At 40.0% G+C, this 22,503-nt stretch overlaps 5 protein-coding genes across 5 annotated transcripts; 2 read left to right on the top strand and 3 right to left on the bottom strand.

The window, feature by feature from the left end:
- Nucleotides 1-2,495: 2,495 nt before the first annotated feature.
- LOC135436257 (uncharacterized) lies at nt 2,496-4,181 on the bottom strand. Its single transcript, XM_064693809.1, has 3 exons — nt 3,924-4,181; nt 3,472-3,698; nt 2,496-3,412 (listed from the first exon to the last, which is right to left on the bottom strand). Exons 1-3 carry the CDS (start codon nt 4,007-4,009, stop codon nt 2,952-2,954), a joined length of 774 nt encoding a protein of 257 aa, XP_064549879.1. The 5' UTR covers nt 4,010-4,181; the 3' UTR covers nt 2,496-2,951.
- A 41-nt stretch (nt 4,182-4,222) lies between these two features.
- Skp2 (S-phase kinase-associated protein 2) lies at nt 4,223-6,613 on the top strand. Its single transcript, XM_064693808.1, has 5 exons — nt 4,223-4,383; nt 4,622-5,555; nt 5,612-6,014; nt 6,077-6,236; nt 6,303-6,613. Exons 1-5 carry the CDS (start codon nt 4,325-4,327, stop codon nt 6,487-6,489), a joined length of 1,743 nt encoding a protein of 580 aa, XP_064549878.1. The 5' UTR covers nt 4,223-4,324; the 3' UTR covers nt 6,490-6,613.
- On the bottom strand, nt 6,503-6,954 carry LOC135436258 (uncharacterized). Its single transcript, XM_064693810.1, has one exon. It carries the CDS (start codon nt 6,920-6,922, stop codon nt 6,629-6,631), a length of 294 nt encoding a protein of 97 aa, XP_064549880.1. The 5' UTR covers nt 6,923-6,954; the 3' UTR covers nt 6,503-6,628.
- A 765-nt stretch (nt 6,955-7,719) lies between these two features.
- Nucleotides 7,720-8,972, top strand: Mpc1 (mitochondrial pyruvate carrier). The gene is made up of 3 exons (XM_064693302.1): nt 7,720-7,919; nt 7,998-8,199; nt 8,446-8,972. Exons 2-3 carry the CDS (start codon nt 8,037-8,039, stop codon nt 8,601-8,603), a joined length of 321 nt encoding a protein of 106 aa, XP_064549372.1. The 5' UTR covers nt 7,720-7,919; nt 7,998-8,036; the 3' UTR covers nt 8,604-8,972.
- Nucleotides 8,973-9,389: 417 nt separating this feature from the next.
- Xrp1 lies at nt 9,390-17,087 on the bottom strand. The gene is made up of 3 exons (XM_064693301.1): nt 16,234-17,087; nt 10,524-11,263; nt 9,390-10,457 (listed from the first exon to the last, which is right to left on the bottom strand). Exons 1-3 carry the CDS (start codon nt 16,949-16,951, stop codon nt 9,876-9,878), a joined length of 2,040 nt encoding a protein of 679 aa, XP_064549371.1. The 5' UTR covers nt 16,952-17,087; the 3' UTR covers nt 9,390-9,875.
- Between the last annotated feature and the right edge of the window lie 5,416 nt (nt 17,088-22,503).

Here is a 22,503-nt window from a genome sequence, read left to right as displayed (position 1 = left end):
AATGTGGAAATTTAATTTGTAATACGATCCCATTAAATAATAAGATAAATATTCTACTCGTAAGCAACAGAAATTATTATCTAATTTCACTGAAGATCTGTCCCATAAAGATGTTCAGCACATTTCACAGGAATTATAATCGAAATGAAAAATAATAATTGCCCAACTATAAAAGTAAACAAGACAGCATTGTGGCAGAACAATATCAGATAAAGTCACTTCCTAACAAGAAAGTAGTTTTGGCTATCAATAACCCAACGACGTCTTGGGACAATTGCCACGTAGGAGGCACTAGGCTATCTGCCATTGATGACCACAAAAAGGCCAAACAAAAGTCATCGGGTGGTCCACAAATTTTCGCAACTAGATAATTGCCAACAAGCAGGACGAGATCTTGCACTTTCTGGCCTGGGCCACACAGCACGGCTGGCTGAGAAATTGAAATGTCTTTTGTGCCCTAATAGAGAAATATACGGGCCATAATTTCGCAATGCAACAATAGTAGAGCAATTGAATGGGCAGTGCAAAAAAAAAGAAAAGAGCAGTGCATAAAATAATAAAAAAAAAAAATGGAGTCGTTGATTCGATGGGTATATCAGCGTAGAAAACCGATTGCTACCTTTCACAGCGCCAGTTCTCGGCCAAGCAAAGTGCGTCGATGGGTTTCAACCCCTCGAGGAACAACCCTCATCCCCTATATATACACACACATACACACACCCAAGGGCTGGCGGGGGGTAGTGGCAGTAGTGGTAGCCGTGGTTGCCTGTGCGCTGACGTTTTGTACAAAGTGTCAGAGTATCCATTTAATTGGGAAATTTATTGGCCAGCAGCAACGACTGCGACGACGACGACGATCCGCAGGAATAGGAGACAGCCTGTCTGGCCCTCTTGTTGGCTTTCTTCGGCTCGCATGTTTGCGGTTGCTGGAAATGCTTTCACAATGCAGCTCTAGAGGGGAAGGTAGACTAACCCATAAAAAAAAAAACAAAAACTAAAGACAAATTCGTGTAAAGAAATGGATTTGTATCGCAAACACGAGTAAAGTGCCACAATGTGCTCGTCGTACAATTCGACGTGTGTGGCTGGCATGTTGGTATTTCTATGCGATGTTATTTTGTGTTCGTTCCGATTATATGAGACTTTCCCGCTAATTATATTTGTACAGGCCACGCTTCAGTGCCAGACATTGCCCAACATTTTCCAGCTATGTACTTATCAACAGGCTGCTTACGTTGACGATTTGCAATCGTATTTTCCAAGCCGAGTCTCGTCGTAATCCTAGGCGCAAAAGTGGGTATGTCCCGACACACGCTAAACGATGCGTTTATCTGCATAAACACTCTTAATAAGTCGATTGTCTGCAACCTAATCTCCGCTGCCGCTGACGACTCAACGCACCTAATGAGCGTATCTTTCCATTATCTCACACCGCAAATGTATGCAATTTGGAAACTAATCCTAACGCCGGGACTTGCACAACTCTGCGCAATCTATGACTACAGATAGTCACACACACACACACACACACATGTGTATGCATTGAGGGACCTAAGGACTTATATGGTTATTCCGCGCACATGGCCAGAGGTGAGCCATAATCTGTTTGGTCAGATAAACCACAGTCAGATAGTCCCCTAACGCAGATAATGGGGAAAGATGATACGACAAACTTTCGGATTGGCTTTATTTGGCCCTTGCATTTCGCCCCGATTCACCCATAATTAAAAAGACGTTCATCATTATTATGCAATTGCATTCAAATCAAACCAAAAATCGACCAAAACAACAACATGCAGCGCCCAGCTGGACAACATAACCAAAAGGTAAACAGTAGGTGGTGCCGGAAGTGCCACAAAAATTCAAAACAAACGGCCGTTTGTCGATGTTGCAAAAGGTCGCTGTGCAGTTTCCCAAACTAATCAAAACTAATGATGACATAATTGGCTCGATTGGGCCAAAAGGAAGCAGCCCAGTCCTGTGTGGACACTATGCCCTGTCCTGTTTCTTATGGGCTCGAAATCGAATAGAAATAGGAAGTGGTTGACAAAGCCACACACACATATTGTCCTCGCAAGGAAACAGCCATCAGTCAGGGGTCCTCAGAAAAACAAGTTAAAGAACAAATAAGAGAGAGAAAAAAAGGTAATTGATTCGTTTGCAAAATGCAATGCGATGACACTTGGATTCTGGTGCCCGCGGTGTGGTCCCGTTTAGCAATTAGCTGGAACGTTATAACTACAATGAGGAAATTGTTGTGACATTTGGGTAAAAGTCACAAGTATTGAGCAATTCATCAATAAACTGCCACACGGACTGCTTTCCTTTTTAAAATTCGTTTTCTACGACATCTTTTTTGTCTTCGTTTTTCCCATTCCTTCCCGTCACGGATGTTGTCCCGCGGCGTAGCGTGTGCTACTGTACGATTGAACATCCCGTGGGGGTGGTCGCACAGCCGGGCAACAATAACAAAATTAGGAAACAAAACTCTTAAATAAGTTGTATCTTAACAATGACTGTTGTTTTATTTGTATGCACATAAAACACAATTGGCTGCTCAGTAGCAGCAGAAAAAAGGGTATATAAAACGAGTATAAAAATTACATTCGAGTATAAATTTGCCATGAAATACTTGTATAAATAGTATGTGTAAAAGTTTTATCGTGCGTTTCTTTCATCAAGTTTTGTTGTGCAATTAAAATGCTTTATCAGACTTGACCAGGCTATTGCCTTTGACATATGTACATATGCTGACTTACAGACTACGAGAAAGATAAGAAAAAAATATATGTATATATATTCGATATTTATAATGTGGCATGCAAAGGGCATCTTTAAGTAAGGCACAAACAATTGAGCCGCTGAGATAATGTGGTGCTCGTTACTGCATCGTTTGATCGAACATTTCCATTTGAGGTTACATTAGGATTATATTTGAGGCCGCCGTCTACCTAGTAGAGCATTATGGCCGCCTGATTCTTGTCTTTGCTTAGCGGCTCCGAGCGATTACGATCGCGATTCTCGCGGCGTTTGGCATACAGCAGAATTGTTATATTCAACAAGACCACAATTGTCGAAATAACAACCAGATAAAAGCTGTAGCCCAGATGGGCCAGACCGTTGCTATACCAATGCTGTTGCTTGTGCTCCGTTAAGAGCACATTGTGTGTGAGATACTGATAGAACTGCACCAGCCAGGCCAGAAATGCAATCACCTGCGCACAAGCCGCCGACACGTTGGACGCTAACAGGAGCACCATGGTGCCGCCTTTTTTAGCAGCTGACGCTGACTTAAACACAGCAGCTATGGCTGCTACGGCACAGGCCAACAGCCCGAACCCAGTGCCAAGTGTGGTGAGCAGCCATAGCCAGAAGCTGGTGTCGCCGTGTTCGGTGCGAATGAAGGAATAAACTGTGGAAAATCGAAAACTAAATTAAAGCACACCGAATTAATATAATTGCATAACTCACCATCAATCTGATTAGTGCGCTGCCCAAAACCGAGATTCAAGTGCTGATACCCATAGAACAACCCAAGGTTGACATCACCCTTGGCTTCCGTAGAGTTGGCGCGCCGCGGATAGGCCCGCACCCAATGATTGGTTGTCATACTGGCCAAGAGTAATCCTATGGCCAGACAACTGCCAAAGAAGGTTGAGAACACTAGGGCACGTGTGCGTAAGCTCATCTTGCTGGATCTGTGTATTAGAAGAGAGTTGCAAAGGTACCAAATCAAAAGACTCAAGGGACAAACTAAAACTAAACGTTTTTATGCACTATTGTGATTGTGACGTCACAATGCGCATCTCTTTTGTCCTATGTAAATGACAACCTTTCAGTTCTAGCTGACATGGAATCAGGCTACAACAAAGAAAGTGCAACGCAAAACAGCAACAAAAGCAGGGCCCAGCCAATTCACTCACCTTGCGAAAGTGGCTCTGCGGAAAGGGACGCAGACGCTGTCGTCGTTGTTTTCACAGCCGTCTTCCTCAATGTATCTATGTATCATTTGCAGCGCACTTATATCATATTTTGAGCAATTTATGCGTATTTTGCGAACACTTTCGCCAAACAATTCTTTGTTCTTTTTATTTTTTCTTTTTAATTTAAAAATACGATTTTCCCAGCCTTTTTGATCAATTGTTGTTGTGTTTTCCCTATGACTTGTCAGTGTTGACTAATTTGCTTGGTGCTGGAAAACAGCTAATTTCATGAAAAGTCTGGCAGCACTGCTAAAAATGTAACAGCAGTGGCATATGGCAACGCTGCATACAAAAATAGCGCGTAATTTGTGCGTGAGAAAAAGAGAAATTCTTCAATAAATATGAGTAGCCGCAAGCACAAAGGAGCCGAAAACATTGAAAATCTGTGTCCAGTAGCCAGGTAAATATGTGCATCAATGAAATCAACATTTCCAAGCTCGCAAATCGTGTACGCATGCAGAGTGCCGGTCAGCAAATGGCGCGAACTATTCCAGTGACGTCACATGCATTGCAAAATTAAAAGCAGGCACCGAAACGGGGCCAGCACATAATTGAAAGGTGCTTGACCCGTGCTGACCAAGCAACTGACCCGTACTTGTACGCCCAGCACTTTTTAATAAATGCCCAACTTGTTACAGAAAACGCTCGACGAGTAAAAATAGTGCAGTCGGCGCAGCTGCTGTGTCCGCAACGAAAACGTCGTCGCTTTACGAGCACACCTCCTCGCCCTCCGTGCTCACCTTTGAGGCACTCGAAGAAATGGGCATCGGGATGCTGGACTCCGAGGAGAGCAGCTCGTCGGCCCTGTCGGCAATTACGCTGGCTGTGAGCACCACGAGCGACGAGAACTCCAATGAGACTACACCCTGCGCGAATGTGCCCCGCATGGCACATCAACAGACGCGCATGAGTCTCAACTCGACGGCTTCTACGCTGGACAACAGCGGCGTCAATAACAACACTATTATTGAGGTGTTCTGTGAGGAGAGTCAGGAGCGTTTGCTGCTGCAGTCCGCCGAGAAGCTGCACGCTTTGGCACAGGCCAAGCGCACTGCACTGGCCACCAGCGAGTGCGGCAGCAATTCCAACTCGCCGAGCAAGCGCACCAGGAATCCTCTGGCCACAGTCACATGCAATAATCAAATTGAGACTTTGCTGCCGCCGCCCCCGCTGCAACAGACGCCCCTCAGTTTGCTGCCCTCGACCAGCAAGCAGGCGTTGTTGCGGCAGAAGAAGCCGACGCCTCCGCCGCCGCCGCCGCCAACACTGACAACCCGACTGGGGCCAACTGACAACTTCTTTGTCTATCGCACGCCCTCGATGAGCGCACACATAAGCAGCGGCATCAACTACTTTGATAGATTGTCCGACGAGATTTTGCTGGACATCTTCAAATGGTTGCCAAAGAAGACCTTGCTGCGCATAGCAACTGTTTGCCGACGGTTCAATTGCTGTGCGCGCGATGAGACTCTGTGGACACGTCTGGATCTGGGCTTGCGCACACTACGTCCCTACGCCTTAGAGCAGGTGGTAAGGCGCGGTGTGCCGGTGCTGCGCCTAGCCCAGGCTGATGTAAGGGGAAACAATTTATACACATTTCCAAATTCTAATCGCTTTCATCCCGTCAGATACAAGATCCAGCTTTTACGTGCGAATCACCCACAGATTTTCAATCGCGTCTGCAATATTTGGACTTAAGTCTTGCTTCGATTTCACTGAGCTCTTTGCGCACATTACTAGCCCAATGTCGTCAACTGAGGAAGCTCAGCCTGGAGCATGCAGAGCTAAATGATGAGATTTGCTTTGAGATTGCGCAGAACAGTTCGCTGGAGACCCTCAATCTGTCTATGGCCAGTGGAATAACTGCTCAGAGCGTGCGTCAAATGATGGAATCGCTGTCGAAACTGAACAGCCTAAACATCTCATGGACTGATTTAAGCGCTGATGCTGTCACCGCGCTGGTTACCCACATCCCATCCAATGTAATCCGATTGAATGTAGCCGGCTGCAGGCGTGTGCTCTTCGATACACGTTAGTTACTGCTCAAAGGCAATCCGTGAAACCATTTGACATGCATTTTCCTTTTCTTTCAGATGTTGTAACACTGCAAAAACGCTGCCCGCAGCTGCTTGAACTTGATCTTTCCGACTGCAACAGTCTAACGCCGGCAGCACTAGCGGCAATTATGAAATTCAACAGTCTTGAGTATTTGTCCGTATCGCGTTGCTATCTCATACCCGCTGCTAGTTTTATGTAAGATATCTAACAGATAATCGCGCTGAATCCTTTCTAACTCTATTTTGTATCTCACCGATGCAGAGAATTGAAGAAGATGACTTCACTCACCTATCTGGACATTTTCGGCATGCTGTCGGATGCCGCCATGGAGGTGCTGGAGAAGCAAATGCCAAAAATTGGCATTAACAAGTTTATACATAGTTCGGTAGGACGCCCAACTGTGGGCACGCGTCGCACCTCCATCTGGGGGCTGCGCACCCGCGACTAAAGCTCCCCAATCATCAGACTTTAAACATTTCTTTAATTCTTTTTCGTTGCGTTTATAAGCCGCCTAGCGCAGTTTTCGTATTTAATATAATGACAATAATTAAATGTCACGTTTAGCTTTTCAATATCAAGTTTTTCGTTTACTCGTCAACCTCGCTGGGTGGAGCGACTGGCTTCTCCCACGTCCACTCGTCCCAGCTAACGCAGTCCTTCAGGCTATCGACAAAACCCGTATCATCCGGACAACGCACTTTGCTGGCGGGCTCGTTGAGTGTCTCGCACTTCCAGTAGGCTGTCGAATCCCAGTTATCACGGAAGATTCCAACGTCCAGCTCCTCCTGCGTCTTGCAACCCGGCTGGCCATCGCCGTTGTAGGCGTTGGCCAAACTGCATGCAGCCACTAGAACCAAACAGATTGTAAGCTGAAGTTTCATTGTACCTCAACTGATGCCTTACTCTTGGACAACTGTCACCTTTTATAGTCACCTTGGTGGAGTGATAAGCCAACTCAAGTGCAATCTTTACCTGAAAAAGCTTTTAAATATTGGCTGGTATGCAAACAATTGGCAACAACGTGGCTGATGCAAAACTTGTACAATCTTTAGTCGGAACTTTTAGACGTACTGTATACAAAAAACATATATATACAAACATAAAATCTATCATAACAGCTTCCTGTTTCCTCGGATTATCCTCGCTGCAGAAAATAGAAAAGTCTCAAGAATAATTTTATATTTTATTGCTTGAATAATATTTGCATTCATATATTTTAGTCTTTTGCTAATATAATATAATATATAATTGTATATATAATTATTGATTAAAATGGTATTTTATTAACATAATTTGATTAAAAGAAAATATGTGACTCTAATGAATTGCTGAGACTTTGTAGGTGGCGGCCGATGTAAAACTAATATTGCTCACATTACTAATCTATATCATAAGAAAAGTATTTTTTTCAAGACTGTTATTTAATTAACAAAAAAAAAGAAAAAAGAAAACGCAAATGTCGGGTCTTCGATATCGTTGATTTAAACGTACGACTTTTGGCGCCAGTGACTTAGACGTAACGGTGACCGAGTTCTCACCCACATTGTTGCCATCATGGAGTTGCCACATCGTTGAAAATAGGTGCGTGTAATGCATATTTTTAAAAAACGACCTAAATATGCCAGCAATATACTTGACTGACACTTTTTGCCATTCGTTTATTTTAGTGCTGAACAGTTGTTGGTTTCGTGTAGGCTTTGTGTCCTACTCTCAAACAAATATTACCTTTACATAACTTTTGATTTCAATTCAATACAAAATTTTTTTGTTAACGTATAAATAAACACCATAACTTTTTCCAAGGATTTTCAGCAAAATTAGTTAACAGTACCAACAACTGCGCCGTAGAAACAAAAACAAAAACAAAAACAACAACCTGTAAGACCTTGAGATTTCTAAATCTATAGCTACGCATATGGATTCGATGGGGACGCTAATCAAAATCATTTTTTCCAGTTACTCAAGTGGAACTATCTATAGTAAAAAACAAGCACAATGTCAATGAGACGCTCAATGTCCAGCTCGAGCGCTTCCGAGTGGCGGAATTACTTTATGAGCACCCACTTCTGGGGGCCAGTCGCCAATTGGGGTATTCCAATAGCAGCCATCGCGGACACCTCCAAGCATCCAAAGTTCATCTCCGGCCGAATGACATTAGGTAAGGGATTTCTGGCTCCAAACCCGTTTTATCAACAGCAGCTGAAAAAATTTCCATAGCGTTCGGTAATCAGAGCCACGTTCCTAGACACATTTGTTTATGATACTTAATTCTGTGCTAATCAACGATCGCGAGCGCGCTGATAAGCTAGATACAGTAACATGGCTGGCGTGTGTCCAGCCGAAATGCTGCTGATTAGATGCGTATTCGAATCTAATTGGGTTTCATTTTTCTTCTTTTTGGCAGCTCTGACGCTCTACTCGTGCATCTTCATGCGCTTCGCCTACAAAGTGCAGCCCAGAAATTGGCTGCTCTTCGCCTGCCACGCGACAAACGCCACGGCGCAGGCCTTCCAAGGCATACGCTATCTGAAGTACACAAACTCCCAGGAAGCAGCCGCGTAAGATGACAACAACAACAACCTGGCTCGGCCAGCGCGCGATGCCTTCGAAAATACCTGAACAACAATAATGAGACCTACTGCAATTCAATCGGCAGACACGCAACAGCCCAATAAATTGCACGACCTCGTCCAGCTGGCTGAATCTCATCTCAAATCGGAATCCACCCTAGTGTGTGCTCCCAATCTCTGTTCATCGCGCGCTGGAGACACCAACTGCTGCAGTCGAGGCTAAGTAAGAGCGTCAAGAATTTGGAAAAAAATAGTTCCCGTGGTTTTGGTTTTGTAAAAAATAATCTTAAATTCGATTTAAAACTTCTTTTTGATTTTACTTTCTGATATAAATCCAAAGTGCAATAAACAAATGACTAAATCCTTACTGACTTTTAAATTGACCAAATAACTAATTAACTGCCAATTCAGAACTTCTAGATATTTAAAAAATAATTGTCAATGCCAAAAGAAATTCATTTCTGTTAAAACTTTTGAAACTATTTAATAAAACTGTTTATTTTATTCACATATTTTTCAATTTATGTAAAGAAAACATTAGGAAATTAAAATTCTAAGTAGGCGATCTTGTTAGCGAGCGACTACTGTAGCTCATTTATAGAATGCATTGAGAATAAAATACGCACAAATTAGATTTCGCAATGACCTTGAGGACATATGCATTTTATTTAAAACGTTTACAAGTATATAATATATCTTAGACATGTGTGGAATATATTTATGCATTCTTAAAAATATTTAAATTTTTTTGTTCTATATATTTTTTTTTTTGTAACAATTTTTGTTTTTTTTTTTTTTTTTTGATAAAACGGAGTATATATGTAATTGTAATTAATCGCTACTTCATAATTTGTTGTTTTCCTTTTTGTCGCTAATTACGAGCTTGAAGATACGTTTTGTTTTTGATTACAATTATTATATATATAACATAAGTGTAAAGAACATGTGGTTAAAATTTGACAAATTGCAAACATAATAAAATACTAATACAAAATATGTAAAACCGTGCGCGCATTCTATGTGACGCCTTTGAAAGTAAGTATGCATAATCACTTAGTTGGTAACCAAAAAAAAATAAAAGTTTTCCATCATTTTTTTTTGTGGCTTTGTGCCACACATTACAGCGACTCCTTCTTCAACGACAACAATCCCTTCTTAAGAATGGATGACTACAACTTATTTAACAACTAGAGCTCTGCGTCGCAATATGCAACACTCGAGAGGTACGAGAGTTTGACTATGGCATGGCATGGCTAGGAGAATCTCAGTGCTCCGGTTCGGGCTTGACATAGGTGCTATTCTTATGATAGTTTCGCTTGAGGTATTCCTGGTAACGCCTGGCTTCCCGCATGACCATCTGCAGTGTGTATGTTAGTTGATCGTGTTCGGCTTGCAGGTCCTGCTCCTCCTTCATCTCCTCGAGCTCGCGCGCCTTGGTCTTCTTGCGCGAGACGCGGCTAGCCTCGTTGTTCTTAAGACGATCTAGGTACGACTTTGCGTCGTCCTCTGACATTTGGGCCATCTTCTCCGGATCGGGGCCTTCGGCGTGCTCCTTGGCGGGACGACCGCGCTTGCGCTTCGAGTTGCCGGTGGTCGATGTTGAGACACTGAACTGCGATGTGCTGGCAGTGGAGAAGGCGGGTGACACGGGCGCGGTAAGGAGGCCAGCAAAGCCCATCTGGCAGGTGGTTGCATGCGAACGCGATGTGCTGGCCGAATAATTGCTATTCGGCGTATTTGGCGCTGAGAAATCGGGCAGGATGGTGAATGCGGTGTTATCCTCTGTGCTGCGCAGCTCCTCATAAATTAGATCCTGGTTGGTGACATTATTACTGACTGAATTGGTCTGTAAGCGAGCAAAACCGGAAAATTAGTTTGCGGTTACATTTGAATAGAATATGTCGGGTCTTACTTCGTCAAAGTTGAGCACCTGCTCGATGATGTCGGGCGTGTTGATGACATCTGGAAAGCTGATCTGTGATTTGTTGATGTTAAGCAAGAGGTTGCTGCGCTTGAGCGGCATCGACTCAACGCCGGACACGAGACCAGCCGCAGAGGCTGTGCGCTTGACGCCCGGACACATGGTGGATGGAGGAGCATCCTGGACGAGCACAGCACTGCAGGCATCCTCGCTGACCCCATCCAGCTGGCTGAGGCCGAAGCCGAGCGACTGCTGGCTGGCGTTATAGTAGTTTTCCATGCTGTTCTCATCAGCCAACATGGGCAGCTCGTAGATGCATTTGGTTTGGCTAGATGAGTAGAGCATGGAGCCCTGCGAGAAATTGCTCAGCATGGGATTCTCCGCGCTGGTCAGTATGTTGCCCAGGTCGGGCTCTTCGCCCAGGTTGCTTGTGATATCGATGCCATTGCACATTGAGCCCATGTCAAGTGCCTCCTCCTCGCCGTCTCCCAATAGTTGAAACTGAAGTTCATCCATTCCGTTGATGTCGCTGTTAATGTTGTCGCTGTAATTGCTATCCATGTCCAGATTGCACTGATCCATTTCCTTGCGCTCAATGTGATCCTCGGCAATCAGGTTTATATCAAAGTCAAAATCAAATATATCCGTCTCAGTACAAATCTCTTTTCCAATCTCCTCGCTTTTGTTGCTGCTGCTCGTCGACGACGTTGCTTCTATATTTTCCAGATATTCTGAGAAGATACAAAATATTATTAATACCAATAAATACAATTCACGTGCATTTCGAAATGCATTCGAGTAGCTTTTCGTATTTATTTTCACCAGTTGCCTTTGCAATGACCATCTTTTATATTTCGGCACATTCATTTAATAAGTATGCTAGAGTCTAATAAGATTTCGATATACCAACTAGAAGTTGAATTCAAAATATGCTGCATACTTTTAAGCGGCTGCACAAAAAAAAGACAGAGACGACAAGCTACTCGCTACAAGTTGGCGCAATCGCTATCTCTCTCGGCTCAACATTGTTGTGAAATTCAACAAGCGAAAATGAAGACAAATACAATAACATATTTCTGCTTGAAACTGCATTAAAACATTTAAACATAATGTGAAATTACACATTTTAGTTCAGTTAATTAAATAAATTCAATTTTACATAAAAATTGAAACATTCTGTCCATGTGCATATATTGTTAATTGGCAATATGTTTTGGTTTGGAGTAGGCACCGCTAGAAAAGAGGCACGTAAATACAGAGAGAACGCGAGCGGGAATTGCGCACATGACGTTTGCTCAAAGCAGACATGATCGTGCATGTCGCTTTGCACAGTGTTTGTTGTTTCGAATTGGCCAAAGGGGATGAAATCAAATCAAAATCAAATAAAAGGGGAATTAAATCAAGTCAAAGATAAATCAGAGGGAATGAAATTAAATAGATATTCGGTTTGTTTTTGCTGCTTGTGGTTTTAACAATATTAGATTTTGGTGTTAATTTTTGATTATAACTAAATTTGTTGACCTTCTTTGAATAGGAGCATAAATTGATTGTCATTTTTGATTGCGAATTGCATTGCAGCCGGAAAAAGAATCTAAAGTTCAAGATAAATTGACAACACTTGTTGCAGGTTGGCAAGTCTGCCAAAAGAAAAAGAACTAATTATGGTTACAAAAATAAAGTAAATCTCTAATAATAATTTGTATATTTTCGAGAAATTAATTTAAATTTGTCAAAATATTATTTTTTGCATAAATATTCACCTTTAGCACGGCTTTGGAAACGTCTCTGCGCGCCGCTTTGGAGCGCGTTCTTTACGTATCAAACGGCCAACGACAACTGACTTCGTGTTGCAAATACTCGCTTTTTATGCGGCTGTGCGATGTCGGAGATCGCGAGAGCGCACGAATACCATCTCACCAACACATATGCGCAACCTGCCCTACGCCAACAAGTGTTATTGTGCACTACTGTTGTCTCGCTCTGGCCTACGTGTGTCTTACAGGAACTTGTTCTTGGACAATTACACTGTGTTTGGATGTATCTGACGGCCGTGTTACCAACCTATTATGTTTGACTGTGTGTAGTTTTGGGGATTTGATGCACCAATACCCTTGCACTAGAATTTCACCAGAGCGACGAAAGCTTAGCGAATTAATGTAGCATGTAGACCAAATGCGTAAATAACAAATGCAGTTATGCGAAGTATTCAGTTGGCTTTGCTTGATAATTATACAAAATTATTGCAACTATGTTTATCTATTTTTTATTATAGATAATATGGGTAAATCAACTGCGTTCTTTTGATTAAACAAATAAATAGACAGCAGCATTCGCCGCATAATTTTAATATGTAAATATGCACGCTCATATTAAGTACTATGTATAAAAATACATCATAAATATGTATGTACATAAGCTGCCCTTCAGGGGTACCACTATGCGTATGCGCGATGCAAAAATATCTGTGCATTATGTCTACAAATGTATGTCTGTGTGTGTGCATGTGTGTGTGTATGCTCAGAGAGACCAACTACCGGCCGGCACAAATCAGCTGTCTCGCTCTTTTGGAGGCAAAGAGCGAGACAACGCGAGTGTTTTTGATCGCTAAAATACTGGAGAGAACGTACACATACTCCTACAAGTGGCCCAATGTTGGGGCCACGCTCTCGCCGAACGGGCCTCTCTCATATTTTTGCACATCATGCTAATCGAATTTCACAACAATGGGAGGAAGGATTGAAAATCTAACTATTCAATGCCAACAACACGTGCATTAAGGGTTTCGGCTTTTATGTATTTATATATACATAATTCAGCTATGTTATGTATTATTGATGAAAGTGCAGGATGTACGTATTTCCACACGTCAACAAAAAAGTAGTCAAATAAATCTAGGTCAGGAGTAAGCCGTGGGCCATTGCACTCGAATTAACTTGTGATGTTTCGATAGCCAATGACAATTAATACAAACTAAAAATGCAGATAAATACATACATATGTATAGAAACATATATGTATCAAAATATACTCTTGTAAATATGCACACGAATGGGACAGAAAATGGGCTGGACTTTTGAGGCTTGAAGAGCGCGTCAATGTATTTGCTATGTGCCCATTTATGGAGACATTGTTTGATACCTAAACAAAGGTGATAAGGGGAAAGTGAGGGGCTTTTGGATGTCTTGCTGCAGCCAATTAAATGCCTTCTCGCGCTGTGAGCTGGTCAAAGTGTCAGAAAATTCAAAAGTGGCGTGAGCTACAGGAAGTATGCATTGATACAATTACGTGTATTCAATAAATACTTGTTAATATCAAGATGATTAATCCAATGTACATATATATAAAAACATATGCATGTAAGTACCTAGCAACTATCTTCTAAACATGTTTGATACATTTTGAAATAACATAGTTTTACCATATATGGGCCTGTCTTTCGACCAATTGATTAGACAAAGTTTAAAATTCGCAAGCTAATTCGCAACTTTTTTTCGAATATACATAAAAGGTATAATACCACAAAAATAAAGTTCTGCTTTTACATAAATGCATATAAGAAAGCGTAAAGTATAAAATGCGCAGTTAATATTAATAAATTAAATGACAGCCTGACAAATTGTATGACTCATTATTGTAAAAAAATAAAAGAAAGCAGAAAACTCGTGAATAGAAGCCACAGAAGTAACCTGCTGATAAGAGCTTGGGAACAAAATAATAAAATAAAATGCGAATTTGTTGGCATTTTTTTTACAAACTGTCAAGAAAGGCGAATAAAAATTCGGAAAGTTATGTGATAAGAAAGCTATATAAAATGAGTTTCAAACAAATAGTTTAATTTTTTATGCAGTTTTAGCTTCTCCGATAAAGTTTTTAGTTTAGAAAATGGTGTAAAATATCTACTAGTTATACAAATGCTTACAAATTGGACAGTTTTTATCAGCTCGAGTCATTTGTTATAAAAAGCACATTAGTTAATTCACATTATAAGAAACCAAACTGTACACATTTAATTACTTGTCAATTATTAATAGAAAATCTTGCTATGACTCATTCAGGTGTTGTCCATATGAAAAACTTGAATTTTAAGAGACTAAAAAGACACAAAGTCGGCCTGGCAGATTATATATTATATATATTGCTCATTAACAACAATAGCCGACTCGGACTAGATGCTTCCGTTTATTTGTGTATATATCTGGACGGAATGTGTCGAAATTTGTCATCTTTGGTCTGTTAGATATATTTGCAGAAACTCTTTTACACGGTTTAAAAAAACGTCATTTTTATACTAGCAAACATTCCTTTGAAAAGGTTAATACTACTTTTCTATAGTACATTACGCAAACATATTTGTTAAAATAAAAAAAGCGACATCATTTTATACGATTCCTTCATATGGAAAAAGGTGTAATAGAAAAACTTGAAGAAAAATAATTAAAAAAAAAAAAAGCGACATCATTTTTATACCACGTCAGAGGTACTAAATCTTGTCAAGAAATTCTTTATGCACTATAGCAGAACATCTCGATACTGTGAATTATATATATAATGGATCGGGTCGATAATATGAGTCGATTTAGCCATATTCCTCTTTCTATCTGATCCAGACAAATCTATCTAGACAAACTAATCTCTCTGCAGCTTTAATATTGATAAATCTTTTTACAGATGCAATTTAATGCAAAAATCTATTTTCTGATCAGGAAAATCCCCACAATATTTCAGTGGAAGCGAGCGTAGGTGCTAGCCAGAAAAACAGAAAATTCAATTAAGAGAATATATTGGAATATAAATAAGTTCTAATATTGAACCATGGACAAACTATTTCTGAATTATGTTTAGATATGTATAATCTTTAAGCCTAACTTTCCCTTGATACCACACTGTGTATATAGATACATTTAAATATGCTTACTCCTAGTTCAAAGTCTCAACTATTCTGTGCAAAAAAAGGTGACATCATTTTTTTACCAGCCAACATTTTATGTATTTAAAAAGGAAAAAAATTATAAGGAAATTTTTGTCAATCGAACAAAAGAGTGAAAAATCGGATTATTCGACTGCAGGGTTTCATGACGATAGATTCTAAGCTCAGAGACTAATTTCTCTAGAATACAGATCCATAGATATTGATCAAGAATATACATATACTTCGAAGATATTTCTGTCTAAACGTCAGCTACTTCTTGACAAGATTATAATGCCCCTTACGAGGATATACAAATTCGTATAACTCAATATTTAAATACCTCTAAAGTCCCTCATGTAAAGTTGGCAACCGTTGTAAGACAAGAATTTGGATAATTGGTAGAATTGTGACTCTAAAATGAATGTGGTACCACAAAGTTCTTTGCAGCCGCGAGGATTGCGAGCCAGACTCTTGTCCGGCCACATCCTTTGGGGCGCTGAGCAAGAAAACTTTAACTCTATGGACTGCTTGGGGGTCGCAATGGGTCATTGCACTGTGATCTTCTGCTTCATCATTACGTGGTAATGTACCTCGATGTCATGGGCCGAACCAGGCGACCGACCGACCCGGGCGGTCAGCCGGGCCGAGCCGGGCGCCGATCACAGCCTGCTATCCGACTCATTCTCTAACTGATTGTTTGGCCATGCATGAGAGTATTGGCAACTCGTTTCGCTTTCGAACAGTAATGAGAGAGTGCTGGGTACAAATTACACACATTAACACAGTACTCACCATCAATGAACACCGGAACATCTATCTCTTCAACTGTAGCAGTAGGCATTGCTCCACTCATATCCCGGTGGGACTGCATGTCTGCACCTGTCAGCTGTATACCAGCCATTGACGCCAGTGTCTGGGGCGTGCTCGAAACCTGGACCGTTTGCGTCACCGATGTCGCTGTCGTTGTCGGCGGACCTAGAATCTGGCCGTTCGCGACCTGGTTTACTTGAGAACCTGAGCTGCTCGAGCACTGTAATGGTGGGTATATTGTCCCAGTCAATGGGATCGCTTGCCTCGCGATACGGGATGCTGTCGCCAAAGTTGTATAATTTACTGAAGAGCTCACCGTAGGCAAAGTATGTTTCACTGAAGCCGTTGTTGGTACCGACCCTGGTAAAAAGGGTATTCTGATAAGACGAGTTCGAGGCGCGCTCGGCTCTGCCCTGCTGCTCTTGCTGTTGCTGTTGCTGCTGTGCGTGGGCACCTTGATCAGTATGATTCTTGGATTGGGCTGCGTATTTATAACGATCGGTATTGTTGTTGTTGTCGTTCCTGTCGATGTCGACGTCAACATAGGCGAATCCCTCGTATGCACTATTCTCTCGGTTCTCTTCTTTGAGCAATTGCAATTGGTTGAGTAGATTCTCTCGCCAGCGGCTATTACGTTGCTTTTCTGTCCCTTCGCCGCCTCGTATGTTGTTGCCTGTACTCGTGCTGGCTCCTGGATCATCAATATTATATCTCTGGGATTTTCGGGATTCCGTCTGCTTGCCGCTTGTATAGGTGCCGTTAGTATAATCGGAGTTATTGTTCTGACAGTTGTTGCTGATGTTCTTGGATTGTTCGATGCTGTTGCTGCTGCTGCTGCTGCTGTTGTTGCTGTTGTTGTTGTTGTTGGATTCGCTCTTGGGCCTATTTTGGCTGGCTTGGAATTCGACGCTGAATGCCATTTTGAACGTGGCTGATCAATGCAATATTCGCAATTATTTTTACAAAATTTCAACGTTTAGGTTTCGGTCATTTATTTTTCGGTGAACGGTTCAATATTTATTTCGGTTTCGGTTCGACAGGATTTCAAAATTAATACAAATTTTATGATTTGTACAATTTTTTATAGATTTTTCAGGATATATCGTTGAGTGGAGCAAGCGCATTTTAGAGTTTTGGTTTTGGTTTTTGGTATTTTTTGTTTTTATGTGAAAGAAAGTAGACAAAAGAAAAAAAGATTTCGTTATTACACAGATCGACGACGTTGTGGAAGCGCGTTCCTTTTGATAGGCCACGCGCAACTTTATGTTGTGGAATGTGCAAAATGTTGTGTAGAGGTTTTGTATGCTACCCCAGATCATGGGCATATTGTCAATTGGTCAGAGACATCAACATAATGGCAAAATAATTGCCTTGATATCTCCGACCATTGAGTTTTAGATCAGAGCGATTTTTAGCAGGATTCGTACAGCAAATGGATGAGTTGTGTGAGTGTTTGGTGTTTTCTTTTGTTTTTTAATTTTTTTTTTTAGGCGACATTCATGTTTGTTAGTAATGTTTTCCATATATTTTCCTTTTTTCTTTTGCCTTTTTTTCTCCATATTTTCCCTTTTTAATATATACATTTTTTCTTCTTTTTTTTATGTACACATTATATTTATTTTTTTTTTTTTTGGATTTACTCCTTTTTTTATATTTTTATGGAATTACTCCTTTTTTAATGGAATTACTCCTTTTTTTTGGGAATTACTCCTCTTTTTTGGGAACTACTCCTCTTTTTTTGGGAATTACTCCTCTTTTCAATGTACACATATTTTTTTTTAAAATATATTATTTTTTCATAAAACATGCTTAAAAACTAGCCAGTGATCGTTATTTAAAACAAGCAGGCATGAATCTTAAATCTAGAAGGTAAAAGGATTTGGATACTCACTTTTAATTGACCGTTAGAGAGGAACAATGAAATTGTTAGGGAAACTCTAAACAAGCTCTAAAAGAGTCGTCGACACAACTTCCTTTTAGACTGAAAACAAAAAGAGAATAGTTTACATTATTTATAGGTTCAATAAGTACTTAGCATGTATACTAATTGTTATAAAGGTATGCATGTACGTATATAAATATAATTACATACATGTGTAATGATAGCACCTGAAAAATACCTGCGCACTTTTAGAGGAATTATCTATAGAACGTAAATTAGGCGCCCTATATGAAGTGCTTCCTTATTCGATACACCATGCAAAAGCGTGATACCCAGCGATAAGCTTTCGTGCCCACACATATTCCCCCTTTGCGGGGGCAGAAGATGGCCAAAAGCAAAAGCTACAAATTGAATTTCACAATGTATGGGCGATTAACAAAATGGCCGCCAACTAGCAGTTGCCAACGCTTGACGCCTAATCAGTTGTTGGTTACTCCCGATCGAGGGGCTGCCAATGTTTAAGGCAATTATCTATATACGTATGTATGTATCTCCAGCGTGCGCCACCCTGGTGCCATTTAGATAATTGTACACGTACACGTACACATACACACACACACACACACACACACATACATCCTCACATACGTTAGTCTTTACGTGTGCTTGCAGATAATAGGGCATATCGCAATCTTGTTGACATATCAAATCGTTCGCCAGAGCAACCGCAAAAAGCAATTATTAATTGCTGGAAAAACACCAAGTACTAACACATACATACATATAGCGCGCGCAATAGAAAATTATCCCACTCCCAACCCCTTGCAATATAGAAAAGAACAATCAAGTAAATACATATGTATGTAATTATAGGCACGAAAAAAGCCTGCCTCAAATAAATCCCCACCACAAGTTTGCGTGTGTGTGTGTTTGTGTGTGGGAATGCGCATCTGTGTGTGTCGTCAGCTGCTGACGTCTGCGCGATAGAAAACCTTTGTTACGCATAAACAGTATATATACATATATATGTACGTGTATTTACATAGGTACGTTTGGATGTTTGTATGTAGGAATGTTTATATTTTCGGCTTTACGTCTGTATGTATGTTACGTAGGTATGCATATGGGTATTAATTGATTTATATATGTACATATATAGCTATGTAGATATGTATGTATATATGTCTGTATGTGTATATGTCTGTATGTATGTATGTATGTATGTATGTATGTACATATGTATGTATGTATGTACATATGTATGTATGTATGTATGTATGTATGTATGTATGTATGTATGTATGTATGTACGTACATATGTATGTATGTTTGTATATATGTACTCATGTCGCACATATACATAGGTTTAAACTGCAATTGTTGCTGGCACTTTACTTAATTCAATATGGCGGCCGGTCGAAATATTAAATACCACTAAGAGCTTTTGCCATATAGTATATCAATCTGAATCATTGGCTCATACTGGCACACAAAATACATATGTATGTATATTCTTATTTGCATAATAACTTACATCAATTTGTAACTTGTGTCTTCAAGCGCTGGTGGCCGGGTGTTAAAGACCTGACCGAAAAATTCACTTGCTTTTTTTAGCGACGCAATTTATTGGGTGGTTTTTTGAACCACCACTTGAATGTCTCAACGCGCGTTGCCGTTGCTTAAAAAAATGTTCACCGACAGATTCGCAGTTGTTGCTCCACGTAGAACAACAACAAAAATATAAAATCTTCAACGATTTTTATTCAACACTTTTTCTATCCTTTAACAGGAGTTAGCTATGCGTGGCCTTTGTATATTTTACACTTTTCACATTCAATAGCAAACCGAGCCGAGTGTGACTCAACTGCTTGCTTGTGGTATTCACTTGATATTAAATCGACGGATCGCTACGAGAACCGCCAGTCGAGTCAGAAAAGTGCACCAAACTGTGGGAATTGTAATCTGGCGAATTTAGTTTCGTTGTGAAATTCAAAAAGCACAGCGACAAACCAGTTTGCCATAGCCAGATAACTGGCTGGGCATGTGTGCGATAGAGCTTTACACAGATACTCTTGTACTCACAAAAGCGAAAGCCGCGTGTGGAGCGAGCTTTTGCTCACAAAAGCCGCAGCAAGGTTCTTCAGCGAAGAAACCTTGTTGGCCCTTGTTACGTCACCACAATTTGATGAATGATGAATAGAAACAAAGAATTCAATAAAAATGGTACAATATGTAAATATTACATTATTACAATATGTGTCAATTGCAATGCTACCTAAAACATTGGTGAAAAGAGACAATTTTCATGGCTATAAGTTTTGAATGTGTGACGTCACAATTTTACTTTAGCTTTTAGTGCTGTACAAAGCGTTGGTGCAACAATTGTTTGGTACCTTCTCAACCCTGGGCGCAATAAGCAAGTGTGTATGAGATTTGCCGGCCGGCAATTGTTTCAAATATGTACAGATATATAAAGGACATATTTAGCTATATTTTCACGCATAGAAGGTTATACATTATATATGTTTATAACAGTTTTGTATACACACACATATTTACATACAAATGTAAGACGCTTATTAGTCTTTAAAATTTAAACAGGGAATACAAATGTGCATATTTGTATTTATCTTTATATATATGTACATACATAAATATACACATCTATATGTATGTATGTACATATGTATGTGTATACGCGTATTTGTATTTCATCATTTGTATAGTACATAGAATTTTGTAGACCGCAACTAAATACTTTGTACATATATAATTTTTCTCTGATGTTTAAGCAATGTAATATACAGAATTAAATATAATAATGATATTAATTCAAAATAATTCATAGAATTTCATTCACAATAAAATATCAACAAGCCAAAGTAAATGACTAAAATTATATGTGATTTAGCGGTTTAAAAATACGTTAGGAATTTTAAAATTGTTTGCAGTCTGCCTCGTTCCAAAAAGCTGTCGACACAGCTTTCATGTGGTGGCATTAGTCAGCAGCTGTTTCGCTGTGTGTGCGTGCGCGCGTGTTGGTGTAAAGATAAAAGCTCGCCGAGCCAATTCTCAGAACTGGAGAGCTTTTCAAGCGTATGTACATTGTATGTGTAAATATGCCAATGTGTGTGGTTTACACTGTACAGTGATAATTTAAAAAAACTCATGAGTCATGCTGCCAACGCAGAAATCGCTAAACCGAAAAGCTCTAGCTGCATGTGACATTCGTCTTATTAACTTATAGGGATAGGTTAGTGAGACGAAGGGTATTAGAAGCTTTGCAAAACAAATACAACTTAATTATTCGCTTGCCAAAAGAGGCGCGCAGAATTCGGGGAAATCGGTTGAATACCATTTTTGTATGTATATGGACCTACATTATATACATATATGGGATGTATGTATGTATGTACATACAGTCACGAGCAAAAGTATTGGCAGCCGTAGTGTTGTCAAAATAACAAGGCCTTGGGGTTACAAGCTTATTAAAAGAAAAGTTGTGGTCATTTCCAATGCCAATACTTTTGTACCAAAAAAACTACGTGTACTTGTAATAAAGGCATGTTTACAAATTAATTATTGGATTGCATGCAAAAATAGTTTATAATTGTAGAAGTAATACAATTTTGTACATATGTATTAGACGGTACCTTTGATAAAACGAACAATAAAATGAGAAAATATTGAATCGGCAATACTTTTGTCCGTGACTGTATGTACCTGTATAAAGTATAATAATTAAGTGTTTGGGGGTTTTTTGGCACCGAGCCTGGCACTAAATGGCACGAGATCTGTATCCGAAATACATATGTATGTATGTGTATGTGTGTGTGTGTGAGTATGCTTGTACATACATATATACATACATATACCAAGAGGCAGATGGCACGCGGTTGGCCCACGAAAAAAAAACAACAATGCCCAAACTTGTTGATGAAAACAGTGTTGGATATTTGCAAGCAACGGTGATTGGACAATTTTGTGTGCCAAGGGCCACGTCAATGAAAAACTTTCACGTAATACTTTTAGATAATTGGCCTTATGTACACAGGGCCTCCTCCTTTATAAATAAATGATTCGTAATCAGCCAACCAAATTGATAATAGTTGTAAGTACATATGAGTATGGCCATATAACCAAAAGTGGGTTTGGTCAACTGGACGCAATTTGTAGGTTAGATTCGGTTAACATTTTGTTGTACTGTTATTTAAGATACAGCTTTTTTTAGCTTCTCTTACTAAAAAAAATTATTGAACATTAAAATATATAATTTGTGTAATTAAAAAATGTAATAATTTTGGGATTGCAAACAAGTAGGCATAAGTACATACATACATATGTATGTACGTAGATGTCTATGATTATAT

This window comes from Drosophila montana, unplaced genomic scaffold, assembly GCF_035044405.1.
Source record: "Drosophila montana isolate Dmon_TW-CO22-7 unplaced genomic scaffold, ASM3504440v1 contig_3733_1, whole genome shotgun sequence".
NCBI lineage: Eukaryota > Metazoa > Arthropoda > Insecta > Diptera > Drosophilidae > Drosophila > Drosophila montana.
This window is presented reverse-complemented; position numbering and strand designations above follow the sequence as displayed.